At 42.4% G+C, this 18,499-nt stretch overlaps 1 protein-coding gene across 2 annotated transcripts in view; it reads left to right on the forward strand.

Moving 5' to 3' along the window:
- SPECC1L (sperm antigen with calponin homology and coiled-coil domains 1 like) overlaps positions 1-18,499 on the forward strand; it is a 64,814-nt gene that overhangs the window by 37,844 nt on the left and 8,471 nt on the right. For both annotated transcript variants that reach the window (XM_068157242.1, XM_068157241.1), the window contains exons 10-14: positions 1,168-1,258; positions 3,162-3,245; positions 5,045-5,201; positions 8,572-8,674; positions 18,286-18,402. In XM_068157242.1, coding sequence (XP_068013343.1) covers positions 1,168-1,258; positions 3,162-3,245; positions 5,045-5,201; positions 8,572-8,674; positions 18,286-18,402 — 552 coding nt within the window. The remainder of the gene's footprint in view (positions 1-1,167; positions 1,259-3,161; positions 3,246-5,044; positions 5,202-8,571; positions 8,675-18,285; positions 18,403-18,499) is intronic.

The raw sequence follows: 18,499 nt of genomic DNA on the forward strand, positions 1-18,499 counted from the left end.
GATTTGGCATGGGGAACATCTGACCTCTGTTATCATATGAAGATAAGGCTCATTTAACCTTCTTACCTCATCCTGGGCCAGACACAGAGCTGAGTTTTCAGGATAAATACATTACTGAAGTGATTATGATTAAATATTGGAATCTGTTAGAAAGGATAGGGTGAATAAAGTGTACTATAATTTACAATAAGTCCTTGGAAACTATTAATTACAAAATACAGTAATTGAGGGTGGTTTTCCACAAGTCTTCAGCAACAGAAGATGAGTTTTGGTAACTGTGAGGGTAATGATTGCATTGTCCTGGCCACTTCTGTGGTACTAAACATGCTTATTGCAGTGCTGTCCAGTGGCTGCTGAACTGTTGTGTGCAAGCCTTGACACTCTGTGATCATGGCCTCGGACTTCAAGCTGCCAGAAGCCATGCATTGCTAGGCACTTCAAATAAAACTGGAAATGAAAAAGCCAGTTTAAAGCTGAACAAAAACTAAAGTGCCCTGAAAGAGAGAATATTTTTATATTTGTGAAGTTTTGTTCTATTTGTATTTTATTACATACTGTGGCAAACACCAAAGTGTTTCCTTACAGTTGTTCTGTGGAGCGTTTTGGTTAACTAGATGGTAACAAAAGCTCCTGACATTCTGAATAAAGAATTAGCTTTTTCAGGAGGTTTATCTTAGCAGAGGGTAGTTGGTGGCACTGCAGGCAGTACAGCATTATCCTGGGTTTCCAGGAAAAGGCACAAAGCTGTAGAGGCACATGTTGATGACACACATCCAGCGCTGCAATCTCAGCTCCCTGAAGGAGGCTGTGTTAGCTTCAGCAGATCACGCTGAACCAGAACAGGTTTGTACAAACAAAACATGAAGGAAGGTGAAAATGAATACAAAAATGACAAGAGACTTCCCAGCCTTAATTTGCAGCATTGATCTGAGGAACAGGTTTCAGTTTGAAGACGTGAATGTTGCACTAGCCATGCTATTCAGCTGGCAGATCAGCAGGTACAGTAGGCACAGCCCCTTCCACAAAGTACTTTTAAAGCTTCTCTTGGTTTTTTTAGGTCTTTCAAGTCAGGAATAATGTTGTATCTGAGCTTCTAAAACTGCTTCTTCAATTCCATTTGGATGTTTTTTTACCTTTCTGTTTAACACAAGTATTTTTCCATTTCAGAGGCATTCTATAAGTGGACCAATCTCGGCTTCAAAACCCCTTGCCACGCTGACAGACAAAAGGCCAAGCTATGCTGAAATCCCTGTTCAAGGTATTGAGTCAAGGTCATTCAAACTTCTCCCAGTCATGGTATTAATACTCTAAAAAATAATTTATGCTATTAATTTATGTCATATTTAACACTGATGTATATAATATCCAAAGCATTAGGAAATGTTTTAAATCATCAAAACCTTGTGATAGACTATCTCAGACTCAGGGTTTTCTTACTTGTTTCTTCTCACATGGTGATATATCATGAAGATGCTTTTTTGAACTTTCAGCAAACCCCTGGTTCTGTGCCACTAACTTGGCATTATTCTGACTGGTTTTCATGTGTGCACAAACTGAGGTCACTTGCCAAATCAAGATAAGATGATTTCGGGGAGATGTCTTGCAGCTGTCTGCCAGCTATTAAAAATCCACACCTCAGGGGGGGTTCTGTGTTGTGTCAGGCTGCAGGGCTATCCCCTCCCCGACAAAATAAAGCCAGGCTGATGGCTGGCATTGCATTTCATGTGAATAAAAAAATTCCCAACTTGTTAAGTATTGAATCTTCAGGAGCCAGATGAAAAATGGAATGGAATGAAATTGAGTGTTGCTTTATCTGTTTCCCAATATTTCCCTGTTCTGTGAGCTTTGTTTTGTCTCTCAAAGCCCTGCTCACAATGTGCTCTTCCTGTGAGAATGAATGGCTATCATGTGGTGGGTGTAGCTCTCTGATTTATGCCTGCTTTAGGGTTTTTTTTTTTGGTAGATGTTTCTCAAGATAATCCCCATATGACTCCAGGCTGAATATTTCCTCTCAGTTTGGCATTCCCGAGGTCCGATGCTTTCTGAAGGCGTGTTGGTTTTTTTCCTTTCTGTAGCAGTTCATAATAGCCTATGTGTGCCAGATTTCCTTCTTGCTTTTGTTGGGTGCATAGTGAGGTTATTTGTACAGAATGAGGTTATTTGTACAATGCAGCTGGAGCTTTAATTTTAGAAACCTGGATATTTTTAGGAATATTGAAGTGCCTTTCCAAGAAGATAGTTTAGGATTCTTGACTTGTTGCAGAGGTCATGGGGAGACACAAACACAGCATGAGGTGCGTGCTTCAGGTGGGTTTTGTGTTTTCAGTGTAGTCAGTTAAAGTAGGAGGAGCAGGGCTGCATTTCAGTGGAGAGTGTCCCAGACAGAATTCCTGCTTCCAATCATAGAGATTTGAAAGCACCTCTGCAGCATTGTCACGTTTTCAACTAACTAATGAGGGTTTGCTTTTTAAAATCCTTGTTCTTAATTTTCCTTTTTTTATTCTTTTTTTTTTAATATCCCAAGTATATTTCTAAGTGCTTCTACAGAGGAGTATGTAAAAGCTTGGTTACAGTCTAAAGGTTTTACTTGAAGGGCTGTTTCTTCACCAACAGGAAATAGTTTTGATTTGATGGTAGAGAAAATGGATTTTGTGTAGTTTGGTTTTGCTCCTTGGCAGCAGACAGAGCTAATCTGTCTATGCAGCATGTGAAGAGGAACCCTTTTGGGCTTCACTGCGTGGATGAGGAAGAAAGCATGTTTTGATTTAAAAACCAAAACCTCAGCAGCAGACCAAAGGAAGAAAAATATCGTGGGGGACAAGGTGATCTGCTTGTCCAATCCACACCGAATGGCATTTGGTATATTTTTGGCCATGTGCTGATTAAGGATTCCTTGCTCAGCCTTTAGGTTTAACAATTCTGTTGTTATAGACCAGGGCAAGTGGATTATGAAGAGTTCCTATAGAAAAAGGATTAGGGAGGTCATGATGTATTGATAGTGAACTTCACTGATAATGAGCAAATTGAAGCAATTTCCTTCATGCAGCTAGAAACAGCCAGACTCAGGCACCGCTAAATGATATTCATGACTCATACCTAAATGTTTTACATTGAAGTGGAATCTTTGTTAATGATGTTTTCTCTTGCTTTGCTTTGCCCAGAACATTTGTTGAGAACATCCTCTACCAGCAGGCCAGCGTCGCTGCCAAGGGTGCCCACTATGGAAAGTGCCAAATCTATTTCTGGTAATATCACACTTCTTAGCTTATTAGTATTAGGAATTCTCATTCCAGTGCTGTACTTGGAGATCTGCTTTGTTTCTTCAAGAGAGCTTTGGTTTTCAGACCATCAGGTTGTTGTTACAAACCTCTCTTTGGATATTTGGAATACCTTTTTTTTCTGTTGGAGATTTGGGAAAGAAACTGAAGTCCAGTGGTAAAACAATGTTATGGTTTATTGTGCCAAGTGGAACTGAAGAGACTTTTTGTAACTGCTGCCCTAGCGTTGTCATTGGACATACAGACCTGCATGAGCCCAGTGGATGGATAGGAGTTATGCATGGAATAGTTGACTTCTATGTCATCTTTCCTGGTATCCAAAATATGTGAGGAAAGAAACTGTTCCTGGCTGTTACTTTTTACTGCTTGGATGCAGGATTTATCTTTTGTTTAAATCCTTCTCCAACTGAGCAATTCCATTTTTGTTTGTGGATAGACTTACTGTCAATAGTTTCAAATAAGAGGATTGTTCTCTTGGGGTAACAACTGCATTATTATCCATTATCTAATACACATAAATGGGTTTGCATATTACCTAGCAAAACTTCTACCCATTCTGTAGGACACTGTGAGTAGTAATTACTCACAGTGGTGGCTGCATGTTTGATGCTAACCTTGGGTCTTTGGAAAATAGATTTGCTAAGTAGAATTTGATACAGAGTGTTGGGAGTGTTAGTTTACTGTCAAGCTGACATCTCAGTATCAGCAGGACTTCTAAAAAACCCAAATTTTTTAAGATTTATCATTCAAAAGAAAAAGTTTAGCCTTTGATAAAATCAAGAAATCTCTGTGGAATGTGGCTGAATGGTCTTAGGTCAGTCTCTGATGTACTAACGTCCAGAACACAGTATCACAATGTCACTAAGGTTGGAAGAGGCCTCGAGGATCATCGAGTCCAACCTGTCACCCAGACCTCATGACTAGACCATGGCACCAAGTGCCATGTCCAATCTCCTCTTGAACACCTCCAGGGACAGGGACTCCACCACCTCCCTGGGCAGCACATTCCAATGATAAATTACTCTCTGTGAAGAACTTTCTCCTCACCTCGAGCCTAAACTTCCCCTGGCGCAGCTTGAGACTGTGTCCCCTTGTTCTGGTGCTGGTTGCCTGGGAGAAGAGGCCAACCCCTTCCTGGCTACAACCACCCTTCAGGTAGTTGTAGAGGGTAATGAGGTCACCCCTGAGCCTCCTCTTCTCCAGGCTAAACAATCCCAGCTCCCTCAGCCTCTCCTCACAGGGCTGTGCTCAAGGCCTCTCCCCGGCCTTGTTGCCCTTCTCTGGACACGTTCAAGTGTCTCGATGTCCTTCCTAAACTGAGGGGCCCGGGACTGGACATCACAGACATGCCAGGTCTTGATGAAAATTAAGTGGAAATAAAGCAGCAGTCATCTCTAAACTGTCCTGGTTTGGGTTTCTTTTTTCTTAGTTGCTTGAAGCTTAGCAACACAACTGCTTAGACTAGAGCAAGTGATTTTGTGTTAAAATTCCTTCTCATTCATTAAATCCTTCAAATGCAAGGGATGATACTACATGAAGATAGATTTGTTTGCTTCGAGGTACAGGCTGAATTTAACATTGGTAGTACAGCCTAAATCTTGGACATTTCCTAAGGGAGAAGTCTTAAGGAAAAGCAAAGTGTTGAAGCCTAGTGTTGGGTATAGGTCTCTTGGTGCATGGTTAATTGTCAGAGAGCAAGTCTAAGTTGGAAAGGTTTCCATTTTTGCTGTTTCAAATGACAAATACGTGGGTGTTTTGCCGCTCAGTCTCTCGAAGAAGCAGTGAAGAAATCAAGAGGGATATCAGTGCCCCAGATGGAGCATCTCCAGCGTCTCTCATGGCAATGGGCACCACCTCACCACAGCTGTCACTCTCCTCCTCTCCAACAGCATCAGTCACCCCTACCACCAGGAGCCGAATAAGGTGAAAAGCTTTGTTGTGGTGCACTGAAATGTGTTCATTCCATAGCTGCCGGTCTCTGTGTATCTGCTATGTGGTACTGGCACTAAGGCTGCAGACTCTGCTGCCACCCACACTAATAACAATCTTCAGTAATCTTGGAGAGCTTCAGAAAGTGTTTTTTGCAGCTCAGTGTGTGTCTTCAAAAGCCAGGCCAGCAGATAGGCTTTTTAAAGCTTAGGATTTTAACAGCAAAGCTGAGCTCCACTAGCAAACCAAGCGAAGCCATCACTGAGTAATACCATCTCAGGTCAAATGCCACGAATCTGAACTCATGAAATAGCTATTGGCATGTTGAACAGATCTTTCAGAGTGACTTGGACCTGGGGAGACCATACAATAAATCTTCACTTTTGTAATCACAGTTGGAGATAAAAGGCACCAGGACTAGGTCTTCATTCCAGCCACTGCCATGTCTTCTAAACAGCTATGAGTGAACGGGGCAGGGTTATTTGTCCTGTAAGGTGAGTCTATGTAACCAATGGCCAGGCACCCCCCTTTCATTAGTAGGATGAAAAGATGAGTCTGTGATAAATTTGAGCATTTTCCCATCACTCAAAGGACTTCAAAGTATTTAAGCCTCATGTTATGTAAGTGAAGTTTGTGCTGAGCCCTGCTTCACCGACTGGGAAAATGGCAGGCAAAGGTTAAATTGCTTTCTCAAGACCATTTAACACAGAGCTTCCTGACAAAGCTTTTGTCCAGCAGCAATATTAAACCCTGAATGTTCTGAGGCATTTGCAACATGTCAGAATTACATTAGAAATGTTGAAGTTCTTTAGCTGTAGGAGCTGTTGAAAAAGATTTCTCTGAAATCAGCTGAGGCATGCCTCAGTGCTGCTCTCCTTTCACTGGACACAAATTAAATTGAGTTTGGGTCTGTGAGTACTTTACCAGCGTTAATTAATAGTGTGTGTGTGCTAGAACCTAAAGTTAGACTGAGTACATCTGGACATTTTAGAGCACCTGCATGTGAACTTTGACCTGGTAATGTATGAAACTGCATTGCTGGCAGTCTGCAGCCTATAGTGTAGCACTTCATGGTAAATTGTGCAGTGACAATTCTGCCATCATGACTCTGCCATCTGGCCATTAGCTGCAGTGCTGAGTGCTACCAGAGGAGCTGACAGTGGAGTCTGCAGCAGTGGGTGTGTGGTGATGAGCAGGCTCTCTGGAACTGTCCTCAGAACGTCGCTGATGGGCATCAGTTAGTGCTCAGGGTTCTCTTTTATTTCCCTACCTTCTTCTGGAAGTTGGTGTAGAATGGACAGTTATTGCTGTAGTTCACTAAAGCAAACACTTGTGGTTTACCATTCCCTGTGCTTCATTGGCTCTTTGATTTGAAATGGAGCTGACCTCACACACTGACTCACAGGATTTATTTGTCAGGCCATTCCTCATTGTCTCCATACAACATACACTAATTTATTTTCTTCAGCAGTGTTTTCAAAGCTGTGAGAACCTGATCTAAACCATGTGCACAGCCTGAGAACAGGCTGTGCAACTCCATCATGACTGAGCAGTATGGTGAGCATAAAGAGAAGGTAGCTTGGATGTGAGTTCTCCTATATTGTTCCAAAGCTCTTCCAGTGCTTCATAACCTTCCCATTGTTATCTGGTTCAGTCATTGATGTAAAAAATGCCCCAGCTTGGCTTGTTAAAACAGGGACTGATGGAAGAGCTGAAGTACAGAATTTCTTGAAGCATCATTCTGGCTGTGTGGTGCCTGTGAGGTTTAGATACTTTATTTCCTATTTAAAATACACCATCAGCATCTCCCTGAATCTGTCTGAGATTAGCTGTGAGGTTGGAAGGCTCCTGCTGCTATCTTCCATGCTGAAAGGCACTTTCTGTTTCCTGTTGATTGTTCTGCTGTGGATATTTTCATGGCTGTTTCAAATGTTATCATTCTAAGCAACTCTGAGATCTTGCCATCTGTATTTCAGTGAAGGCAGCCAAGCAAACTGCAATGCATCTACCTAAGATTAGTGCCTTAGAAGCCTTCCTGCACATGTTCTCTTTGATGTGTTGAGTGACAGATGGGGGTACGTGGAACAGTCTTTGGTGTTCCTGTTGGTAGCCTGCATGCACAAAGAAATCCACATTCCCTGCATGCTTTCTTTCCCTAGCAGGACCTGGAGGATTGCTACCTGTAAATCTGCAGCAGAGAATGCCCTGCACATACTCTGTATTTGCACATTCCATCCCTCTTTCAAGTCACTTAATGGCTTATAAAGAACAAAGAGTTGAAGATTTGATATAATCTGTGTGTCCTTCTGGAAATATCCCAAAGGAGTAACTGAAGATATCATCCTGGTGGATATTGGGAGAATCTTTTACACCTGCAGAGAACTCTTTAGAGGTGCCAGATAAGGAGGTCTTTGCAGTGTGGACTCACTGGTAAATGTTTGAAATTTTAAAATGGAAAGCATTAAAAATAGGACAACTGCAGGCAGACTTCACACTCAGTAACTCAGCTCCATCATGGTGTCATACCCTGTCCTTCTATCAAAGAGTGCTCACTATAGTAGCTACGGAAGTATGAATCATTGTAATGAGGCTGATACAGGAGTCTTAACCTCTAGGACTCTTTTCTTTTTCTTTTTTTTTTAATCTAAGCACTCATTTCTGAAACCAGCTAGAGAAATGCTGGTGGTGTAAGACTTGTGAACTCACATAGCATTGTTCTTTTTTTCCCCAACCTTTCCTTAAAACAAACAAACCAACCACCACAACATAAAACAGCAACTTACCTCAGATGTTTTGGCAGGCTGAAAGTGAGGTTACTTGATGGCTTTTATTGTGCCATGTATCAAATGGCAGATCAGCTCATTTAGATCTCCTTCCTCTTTTTTGAGAACTCCAGATCCCAGGCAAATGTTCTGTGAAGACCACGCTGCTCATATGCAAACTTGTTTCAAGGTGACATTTGTAATCAGCCATGAGATGCCAAAGAGATAGCATCAGTTTATTATCTTTCTAAATACAAAATAAAGTCACTTGAGTTAGCTTAATGGTTCAAGCTGGAACTTAGTATGTTGGGAGTTTCATTTTCTGAACCCTTAGAAAAAAATATCATTGAGGTTGAAAGACATAGGAAAAAAGGCTTAGTTTGAGGAAAAAGAAGATGATTAGCTAACAAAAGAATTGCTTCACAAGAACTCTTGCATCTCTGCAGGTATTTCTGCGTTCTGCTTTTCAGGCAATAGTGCTGTACCCTACTGCTTCCACTGGGACAATAATTTGTCCTTTTTCTTTAAGCTTTTATGAGATAAATGTCTATTGTAAAAGATAACGTTACAAGCTCTGAGTTGCACTTCTTCCTTGCTCCTAGGGAAGAGAGGAAAGATCCCCTGTCTGCTCTAGCCAGAGAATATGGAGGATCCAAGAGAAACGCCTTGCTGAAGTGGTGCCAGAAAAAAACAGAGGGCTATCAGGTAACTGTAGAGCTGTTCAACACTGCATGCTTCTAGTTGCAGCATGTACAGCCTGCCAGTGGCATAAAGCAGGCTGCTCCACAGTTGACTGCCTAGATTGCAAGGGCACTGGTATGTACTGTACTCTGTCCTGGGAACACGTGCTGCCAGTCCTAACTAACCACCATTAATAGCTCTTTACTCACTTTGCTCCATGCTGAGAATAGCTTTGCTCTTAAGGGGGCAGCTGACCTCCTCTTGAGGCACCTTAAAACAGCCTGCTGCAGATGGCACTCTTGAAAGGGTTGACTGTGACTTTAGCAGCCTAAGGTGCCAGTGAGTGTTTCCCAAATGCAGGTCAGATTTCAGAGGTATTTCTTTGACAGTTTGTGTAGGGGTTTTGGACCTTTCAGGAGGCCTCCATTCAGTCTCCATTTATGGACAGTTTGTTTTGTGAATTGCATTGCCTTGCATTTTGAGCTTGGCATTCTCCTGCAGTTCCAGACTACTTTTTTTTTCAGTTAGCCCAAACGTTATCAGAAGCCAAGAGAACTAACAAGATAACTATCCAGGGTGCTCCTGATTATTTTTGCAAAAGAATAGTGGCTTCAGCAAACTAAACCAGGATGTTAACAGTCTGCCCATGATGTATTTGTTTGGTTAACTTGTATTGAAAGTGTTTGGAGTTCCCAACACAATCCTCACTTTAAGAACTTTACTCTTTCCATGACTTGAGGCTCACAATGCAGGAGGAAGTGGAGAGCTGCATAACAGGATGGTCACCCATCCATAGGAAAAGTCGTCTCCAGGACAATGGACAGGCTGTGACAGCAGCCCTCCCCCTCTTCCTGTGGCTAAGCTGTGCTATTTCTGAGGATAAGCTGCTTTGTGGAAAGGGCCTTTCTCCTTCCCCACGTGCTGATAAAGGCAGGATGTTACATTTCCTTATAAATCCTCTAAAACTGAAGGCAAAAATATTTTCCCATATTGTCTTGAAGTGAAAGATGAATTTGACAACTTCCTTATCTGGTTAGGAAAAGTCATGGAAGGTATTCCCAACTTTTCATTCTATGGTTGTGTGCACATGCAAGAGGATGCTTTTGGTTTTTAGAGATTGCTGCTTATAATTACTTGAGTTTTATAAAGAGTAGTAAAGAATAGGGTTTGAGACTTACTGTACTTGGGTCTCTACTTGTGTTGCTACTGAGAAACCAGAGCATATAGCATCTGTAGAACCAATACAGGTCTGCTTTTGAATGGGGAGGTTATATTAAGTTAGGCTTTGGAGAAGAATGTCTCCTGCTTTAGGCACCCTCATTTTGCATTTCTTTGTACATGCAGAATTTGATTATTCTTACCATCCCCTGAAATTCAGTTCCAGCTGAACACTCTGGTGGTGCTGTTCTAAAGTTTTAAACATACCTAGCATAATACTCATTGTCAATAGTGCTTCTCCAGCTCTCTGGCATCTCAACAACATTATCAATGCCAGATAAGGACTTTTAATTTTTTTTTTAATTGAATCTTTACTTAGTTTTAGTTGGTTTAAAACTATGTGGATTCAAACCTGACAAGTGTCAGAACAAGGAACACGATTATCTGTTGCACTGGGTCTTGGGAACACTTGGATCTCTGGTTTGTACATGGACTAATAAATAGCAACCACAAAACCAGCCAGATGCAAATCCTTCTGTCAGAGATTCTGCTTAAACTGTTCCAAGTTACACATGAGCTGCCAGGGCCTTAAAATGTCAAAGAGGAGGTGTGGTGTAATTGCCTTGCCCTTATGAATGATCAGTAGCACACCAGTGAATGTTGTCCTCTTTGCTGGGCAGCTGTAGTTCTCAAGCTGCTTTCTATTCCATGTGTTGAAAATGAGGAAGAAAAACAACCAAGACAAGCCCCACAGCCAGGTTTGTGCTGCTTCACAGAAAGAAGGTCTCCTTGAGTCAAGCACCACCTAATTACTGGATACGACTGGTATTTTCTTGTCCGCTGGAGTGAAATGGAAGAAAGACAACTTCCCTCCTGTCCCTTCTAGGAAATTACTTCCAAGCTTTTGATGAGAAAATACATCTGGTTTAGAAGCTTGGTGTTTTGTGGATGCTGAATAATTCCAAGGTGATAGTGTGGTGAAGCTGTCGTTTCAGGCCATTATAGTGGAAAGGTTTTATTCAGAGCCCTTCACACACACACAGACGTTTCCACCAAACTCCGCTTTCCACTTCTGACAAACATAGTTCCACGTGGCAAGGCTTTGAAAGGCATCAGAAGACCTTCTCTTGTGTGAATGCATTATGAGACAAACTAATACCTAACCCTGAGAAAAACTATAATGAATTACTTTATTGTGCATGTTTCTTGATTTGTTCAAGCAAATTCAGAAGGGAATAAAGGAACAGAAATGTGGTAGTTGTTAAACAATGTTTAACTGTGTTCCAATTTTGGATGGTTTTTTTAAAGAGTATCTAAAAACCAAACCAACAAACAAAAAAAACACCACAAAAAAGCCAATAAAAGTAAGAGAAATTGTTACTGGTGTAAAATTCTGCATGGCTTTTTCCTTCCTGTCTTCTTGCTTTTAATATCCATGCTATTGTGTTGTTTGCAAGCAGAATTTCTCCTTGAAGCCTAGGTTTGGAGAACAGTGATCTGCAGAAGGTCACTGCAGAGCTAACAGCAGGCAGGTTCTGTATTAACTTTCATCTAGAGCCTGTTCAGTCTAGACAGCATTGCGCTCACTAAGGTGGTTGAATTCACCTCGGAGTTGAATTCAGGGTTGAGCAGACCCAAGCCATGAAAGAGGAGAGTTGCTGTCTGAAGATAAGAGTGGTATTTTTATGCATTTAGATAAAGGAGGAGCAAATCAGCCTCAGTTTTCAGACAAACAGGCACAACATATTTGAACTGTGATGGTGTGTTAGCTTTGCTCACGATCTGGTTCTGAGTGCAGTGCCAAGTGCTGCATTTTCCAGAGAGAATAGAATCCTCCTGGCTCCTCTGAAATATGTTCAGTGTCATAAAACTGTCATAAATTCCAGGTAGCTTCAAAGCATCAAGTAATCCTGTCCAGCTGTTGTGGAGCACTCAGCCTATATGGAGTACAGCTACTTTAATTTTGAGTACACAGCTAAGAGCAGTCCCAACAAGGCTGTGAGCATGCCTGTGTCATCTGGGGAAGGCAGCCCATAAACAGGATACAGCCAGCCTTACCCCTGCTTATCTCCAGCAGTATTGCCACTTCTTGTCAGCATTCTGAGAGACACTTCACTTCCAGAATTCTGACACCAAGAAAGCCATGGTCACAAGATAGCAGCAACAACAGACTGCTGAGTGTCTTTAGCCTTTTTTCAAGCTTTCCATGCTTCCTAATTACAGAAAGACTGGAAGACCTCCTAGTGTAGCCTTATGGTACCTGGCCTCTAATTCATGCAATGCTACCTTTCCTGCAAAGAACACTGAAGTTTTGCCAGCTATACAGATCAAAGCTACCTGTCTCACAACAAAATCAAACCCTGTTATCTACATGACAGCAATAAGCAATAAACCCAGCAACTGGGTGTGAATTGATCACAAGCTCACAGGATGTTAGGGGTTGGAAGGGACCTCTGGAGATTGAGTCCAATCCCCCTGCCAGAGCAGGACTGCAGAATCTAGTACAGGTTGCACAGGAGTGCATCCAGATGGGTCTTGAAAGTCTCCATAGGAGACTCCATAACCTCTGTGGGGAGCCTGTTCCAGTGCTCTGTGACCCTCCCAGTGAAGAATTTCCTCCTCTTCTCCAGTCTAAACAGTCCCAGGGCTCTCAGCCTCTGTACCTGTCCCTGATGCTAAGCACAGCGCAGAGTCGAGCAGTGCTTTTGTTGGTATTCAGTAGGTGTAGAGTAACAAAGCTAAAGGATGATTTGAGTTGCTTGTTTTAAAACCTGTTCTTGTGTACATGGCTTTGTCAACACTCAGCTAGATCAATTTCCACCTAAATTATTATATTGATTTTAAAAAAAGCAGGACAAGAGGGGGAGACTGTGCCTCTGTAAGCCTGTGTTCGAGTGCTGTCTCCAGGCTGTGCATGCTTTCCCTGCTGCTCTCTGATTCATCAGAGCACTGGGGCTGCCAGAACACTTCTCTCCCTGTTTTGAGCTGTGATGCTTTAGCCAAAAGCTGTTGAGTTAAGGAAGGACTTGCTTCCTTTTGCTGTTTGGATTGGATTCTGATACAAGAGACTTGTCAGCTTGTTCAACTTAATTACCACAGAATTGAGTATAAATTATGAAGCTGTCTTAATCTCTCTAAGTGCTTCAGATGTTAATGTCCAAAGCTATTATTGGGGGTTTTGGGAATGACTGCTTCTTTTATGGTTCTTCTTGTGCCAAACTGAAGAGAGAAACATTAACAGTCAATATTTAAGAGTTTGGATGGTTGATATTTGCCATTTACTGCCTTTGCAGAAACTGGGGTGGAAGAGACAGTCATTGGGACTGCTGTTAAGTCTGCTGCAGAAGGACCTTTCTGTTCTCATCTGCTGTCAGAAATACACTGAGAGCCTCAGGTTTATTCCATGGTGTGAGAATTGGTGAGACCTGCTTCAGTGGAGCGTGTCCAGCAGTTGTTTTGTAGTTTACCTTCCTAGGGTTTTTTTCAGGGTTACTCTTTGTGTGTGTACACATAAAGCTTGGAAAAGCTTTTGAACAATGATTGTCTGTCATGGTAAGAAGCCTGCCAAGCTCTGTACACTTAAACCTCTAATCTTGTTTTGATAGTTTAATGTATTATAGTACAGATTCATATTAATGCTTTTGCTTTCTCAGCCCACTTATTTCATTAAGCGATCCATCAGAGATGCAGACACATGGTTTTATTTTCTCTGCATCCTAACTTGTTTGTGAGCTAAACTCAGGATGTGGGAACCTCTCCTTGTGCAGAGCAAGGGATGGAGAAATAGCTGCTTTGCAGGATGTTCCTCTTCACATAATTGTAATGCACATAGTTCAGGGAGATGGAGACAGCTGTGGATTTGTCCACTGAAGAGAGAGGCAAACCAGTTTTGTTCTTGGTTTGTAGCTGTAGGTTAGAAACCATGTGTTCTGGAGTCAGGGTGGTTTGGGTCTTTGTGGAGCTTTTTGGCTGTGGAGTTTTCTGAGGAGGTGAGGGAGGAAGAAAGTTGAGTCACTGTGTTACAAGAGTTAATCTCTGGTTGAAAACAATCTGAAATTGTGAATTCTAGAGAAGTCATAGCTTGGGAGAGCCCTTTGATGTTCCGGGGAGGGAGATTGCCCCCGTTCTCTGGGCAACCTATTGCAATGCCTCATTGGTTCATAGTGAAGATTTGTCTTTCCTAGAATTAAATTCTGTTGCATCTTGTTCTGTCACCACGTGTCCCTTATGAAGGGAGCACCTCAATCTGCTTCCCTTTAGATGCTGGAAGACCTCTCCTGTATCTTCTTTAGGCTGAATAAAGCAAATTCCTCAACCTTCTGTCAAGTCCTCTAATCACTTCATTGTTTTGGGAACTGGCTGCTGGACCCTTTTCTGTCTTTCAGTGACTTCTGAACGTGGAGGACTGAAGCTCTCTACAGCATTTCAAGTGTAGACTGACAGGTGCCCAGTAGAGTGCAAGAATCCTGTCCTTCCATCTGCTGTCTGTACTTAGTGATGCAGCTCAGGACACAGTTGGCCTCCTTTACTGTGAGGATCTCCTTCTGATCCATGTTCAAATCCAGGTTCTTACTGGTTAACCGCTCTTGTATTTCAGCCTAAGCTGATGGATCATCTTGTTCCTGTTACAGTTCACCCTTGTTTCAGGAAGAGTCTTCTGAATTTTTTCTAGTATGTAAGCGTAGGGAAGAGCTCATTTTGTGGTGCCTGCTTCTACTGTGCAGTTTAATAAGAGTTTGAGTCATGCTTGAAATGCTTTTTGGTTGTGGATCCACCAGGGTGTTCCCCTGCCATCTGTTTGTCTCCTCCTTGTGATGACTATCAAAGGGGCTAAAGGAGTGATCTGTTGGGTCGTGTAAAGTGATGTAGTCTTAAGCTCTGTCTCTAGAAAAGGCTTACAAATTTTTAACTCTGTTTTTTATTCCTGCTCAGAAAGTGTCTCCCACAGACCTGTCTGTAACAGCTGCCTGTTGCTTAAGTCCTTTAGATAGATGTAGCTTCATTTAAAACCAAAAGTCTCTCCCCAGTACTAGAGGTGACTTCAGTCCCATCCCAAGCATTAAACATTAATAGACAAGGACTAAGAAACCTCCTCCTAGTTCTCCTATCTCTGGAAAGGCTTTTCTCATTTGACAATCTATCCCAAACTGTGTCCTTCAATTGCTTTAGTGCTTTGTAGTCTGCAATGGCTTGAAGGAAAAACTCCAGATGAGATTCCAGCAGAATTATCTTAATAGAGCCAATTGCTTAATAAAAGCAGTAAGAAAGAAGAAATTCTGTCAGAGACTTCAGGCTGCTGCTCTGTTTACCGTCAGTTCTTTGGAAAATAAGAGCTTAATGCAAGATTGATTTCATTAGACTGACCAAGCTTTTTCAAGAAACCACAAGTAGTTAAAAGCATTTGGGAAATAAAATAGTGCTGTATTTAAATGTGCCACTTCTGTGCTCAGAGCCTTGCAGAAAAAATTCAATTTTCAGCTTAAGTGACAGTCTGTCCAGTTGATGGATTTGTTTTTTAGTGGCTGACCAAGATTAGACTTTTTTAGTCTGAGAGGTAATAATAATTCATAGTGCTCACAGCAATTGGAAACAGAAACCAGTCGCTTTTAATTGTTTCCTTCCGTTGTGTTTAATTCAGTTTCTCTGGCTACATGGAGGTTCTGGGATGATGATGGGTTTGTTTTCTGCCTGCTGGCTAAAGAATAAAAACTGGACCCTACAGGAAGATTTAGAAAAATAGAGTCTTCTGAGTTCTTTCTGAGAGCCAACCAAACTTGCAGGGGACCTCAGTTAAGTGGCCCTCTTGGCCAATGTTTATGTGCAAAATTCAGCATTCTGTGGATGCTGCTAATATTTAAAGGGTTTGGTGTACAACTGCAATGTTTACAGGAAGATGACTTTCACTTACCATTTTCAGCACAACTTTCTCCTTGCTCACTTGTTGGGGTGAGGGAGTATCCTTACAGAGCTATGAAAAGTGTCTCTGAATTTTGGAGGTGAGCACTCCTGGGGTTTTTTTCCCTCCCTCTGAGGGAGATTTCATTTGGGCTTCAGTGATACTCCAAGTCTGAAATGTTCAAATAATTACTGTTGTGCTTTCTCTGGAATGTGTGGAGTAACCTGGGAGAGAAAAAGAGACCTTGTTAGGTCTGTGAGACAGAGTGCTGTCGAACTTTTTTGTTTGTGCAATGGCTGGTGACTGGCTTGAATGGTCCCCTGGGCTGTGCTAGAGCTTGTTATGCAGTAACACGACTCAGCAGGCACTTGTTGGAGCTATATCCAGCATTCAGTCACTAGACTGGCAGCTCCTGTGTTAGAAGCTGTTACTCAGCACTTCTCCACATTGACTGAGGAATGTCCTAGCTCTCCTGGTAGTCCTAAGACTTGGGAATCTGCTCATGCTTTTCAGTCCTTGTGCTGGGAAAGTGTATTTTGATAGTTTGGCTCCATGCATGTGTGTCTGAGCTGATGCGTGTTTAACTGGACGGTGACAATGCCAGCTGACATCCTTCTCCTCCCCTGCCCACATCACTTTGTCATCCTGGGGAAGGAGGGAGAATATCTCAGCCAAGGGGTGAGAACCAGGACTGAGTTTTTCTCCCTCAGTAGATTGTGTAGCAGAGGAAAGACGACTGTTCAAATTTCAATACCTAGCTAGCCATCACGGAGTGGGACAAGGAAAAGCACCGCTGCCTGCCTGCATCCATCTTACTGGCATGGATGTCATACCCCTCAGTGGGGGAAGAACCTCTCAAAAAGTGACTTTGTAATCAGACACAAGTAGGAAATTCTTAGCTTTAACAGTGATGTTTCCCCCCCTCTTTCCTTAAAGCCTTGTACTGTCTTGCATTTGTTTGCCTAACTTAAGTAACATCGAAAAAATTCTAACTGAGCATTAATTTCAACCCAATTTCCTGTCTCTTTTGAGGGAAAGGGGAGAGAGCAAGCTTCATTTTTTCCTGCCCTTTTTTTTTTTGTTTTTTAAGTTGCTTTTCAATTTTCCCACCCCTGTGGCTTGAGGAAGCTGTGTGAAGAGCATGTTCCCACAGACTGGGGGTCTCCAACAATGACGTTTCCGTTTGCAGGCAGGCAGCGGGCGGCAGGCGAGGCTCCCACCGCTGCCCTGGCACTGTGAGCCCAAGCACGTAGCCCTGCAGCACCAGGGCTTGGACCTGTGTTTGGTGGGCTTTGTATGAAAGTGCTAAAGCTGAGCAGGAAATGGAGATTTCCCTCACATTCTTCAAGAAATTGCCTTTAGTTGTGGTTTTTCTTTCTCTGTCAGAGGGGCTTGCAGTTGTTTTTCATTAGTAATCCAAATCACTGCCTTGACAAGCAGTCCAGCTGCCTCGCTTCCCAGCTGCTGGGGCCCAGTACCAGTGGTTCTGGGTGGGGTGTTCAGCATCAGGACAATTTTCATGCCTTGTCAGAGCAAGAAGATGGCTACTAAATAGCTGTCAGGTGAAAGGTGTGATGGTGTTTCTGTAGTTCTGTGGCTGGAAGTGACAGTTCTGCTGCATCCACGTTTTAAAAGCCGTGTAGGGGAGCTGCTTACCTTCTGCTTGAGCCCAGTTAAGTGAGTTGGATATTAAAGCATATTTATATTTCTGCATGAAGGTTTAAAAGGTAAACTGTAGTTACTGGTTGTTTCCTAATTAGAGTTTAAATTGACTGCTCTCCACTTGGCCTCTTTGCTGTTGTTTGACTGCCAGCAGCCAAGTATACAGTGACTTCAAAGGTCACTCAGGCATCTTGATCCTAGCTCCTCTGGCCTGGGCTGACTCTTGCTGCAGTAATGTATACAGTCTCAGGAGATTCTTTTACCGGTGCCACTGAGTTTCCTACTGGAACTCAAAGATCAACATTGCAAACCTGCAGTTTCCAGTTTCAGTCCCAAGGATAACAATTCCCTGCCACTATCAGTGTTAAATCTCCTGGAACATCTTTATTTCCATATTCACTTCCAGTTTTGGTGGTGATTTTGTTTGCCCAAGTTTCTGTGCAGAAATGGTTTGTTTAGAAGAGCAAATACTTGTCCTGATCAGAAATCTTGTCTGCCAGTGAATGTAGAAAGCCTGCAGTTGTAGGGTCATGGAGATACTGTACCAGCACTTCATCTGGTTCAGCGATTTTAGGCATTTGTCTCTAACTCATTTGCTTTTCTGTCTTGGTGTGTACAGTTGGACCAAACCTCTAGCACATCGTTGTGCACCTTTAAACACACCAATTCCACCCTTTTTGGGGGCAGAGGGAGTTTAATAGGGCCTGGAATTAAACTAGAAGATAATTGACTTTCTTATCATTACATCTTTTTGTTGGTATCCACTGGAGTGTGCTTGGGTTTCTTACCACAGAAAAAACAGCAAACCAAAAACACAACAAACCCACCAGAGCCCCACAAACCCTGGCAGATTGGTAGAGCTAATTCTTGATGATTTTAATGTTGTGGTTTGTTGTGTGTGGTTTTTTTTTCCTTCAAGAACATCGACATAACAAACTTCAGCAGCAGCTGGAATGATGGCTTGGCTTTCTGTGCAGTGCTCCACACTTACCTCCCAGCTCACATTCCCTACCAAGAACTAAACAGTCAGGACAAGGTAAGACATTACCAATCCCATTCCTGGGACTGCAAGATTAAATCGTTGATGTGAGCTAATAAGGAAGAATGTACAAATTAGAGTTCCAAAAGAACCA

This window comes from Melanerpes formicivorus, unplaced genomic scaffold (genome assembly GCF_026170545.1).
Source record: "Melanerpes formicivorus ecotype bairdi unplaced genomic scaffold, bMelFor1.0.p_v2 SCAF_36, whole genome shotgun sequence".
NCBI classification, from domain to species: Eukaryota; Metazoa; Chordata; class Aves; order Piciformes; family Picidae; genus Melanerpes; species Melanerpes formicivorus.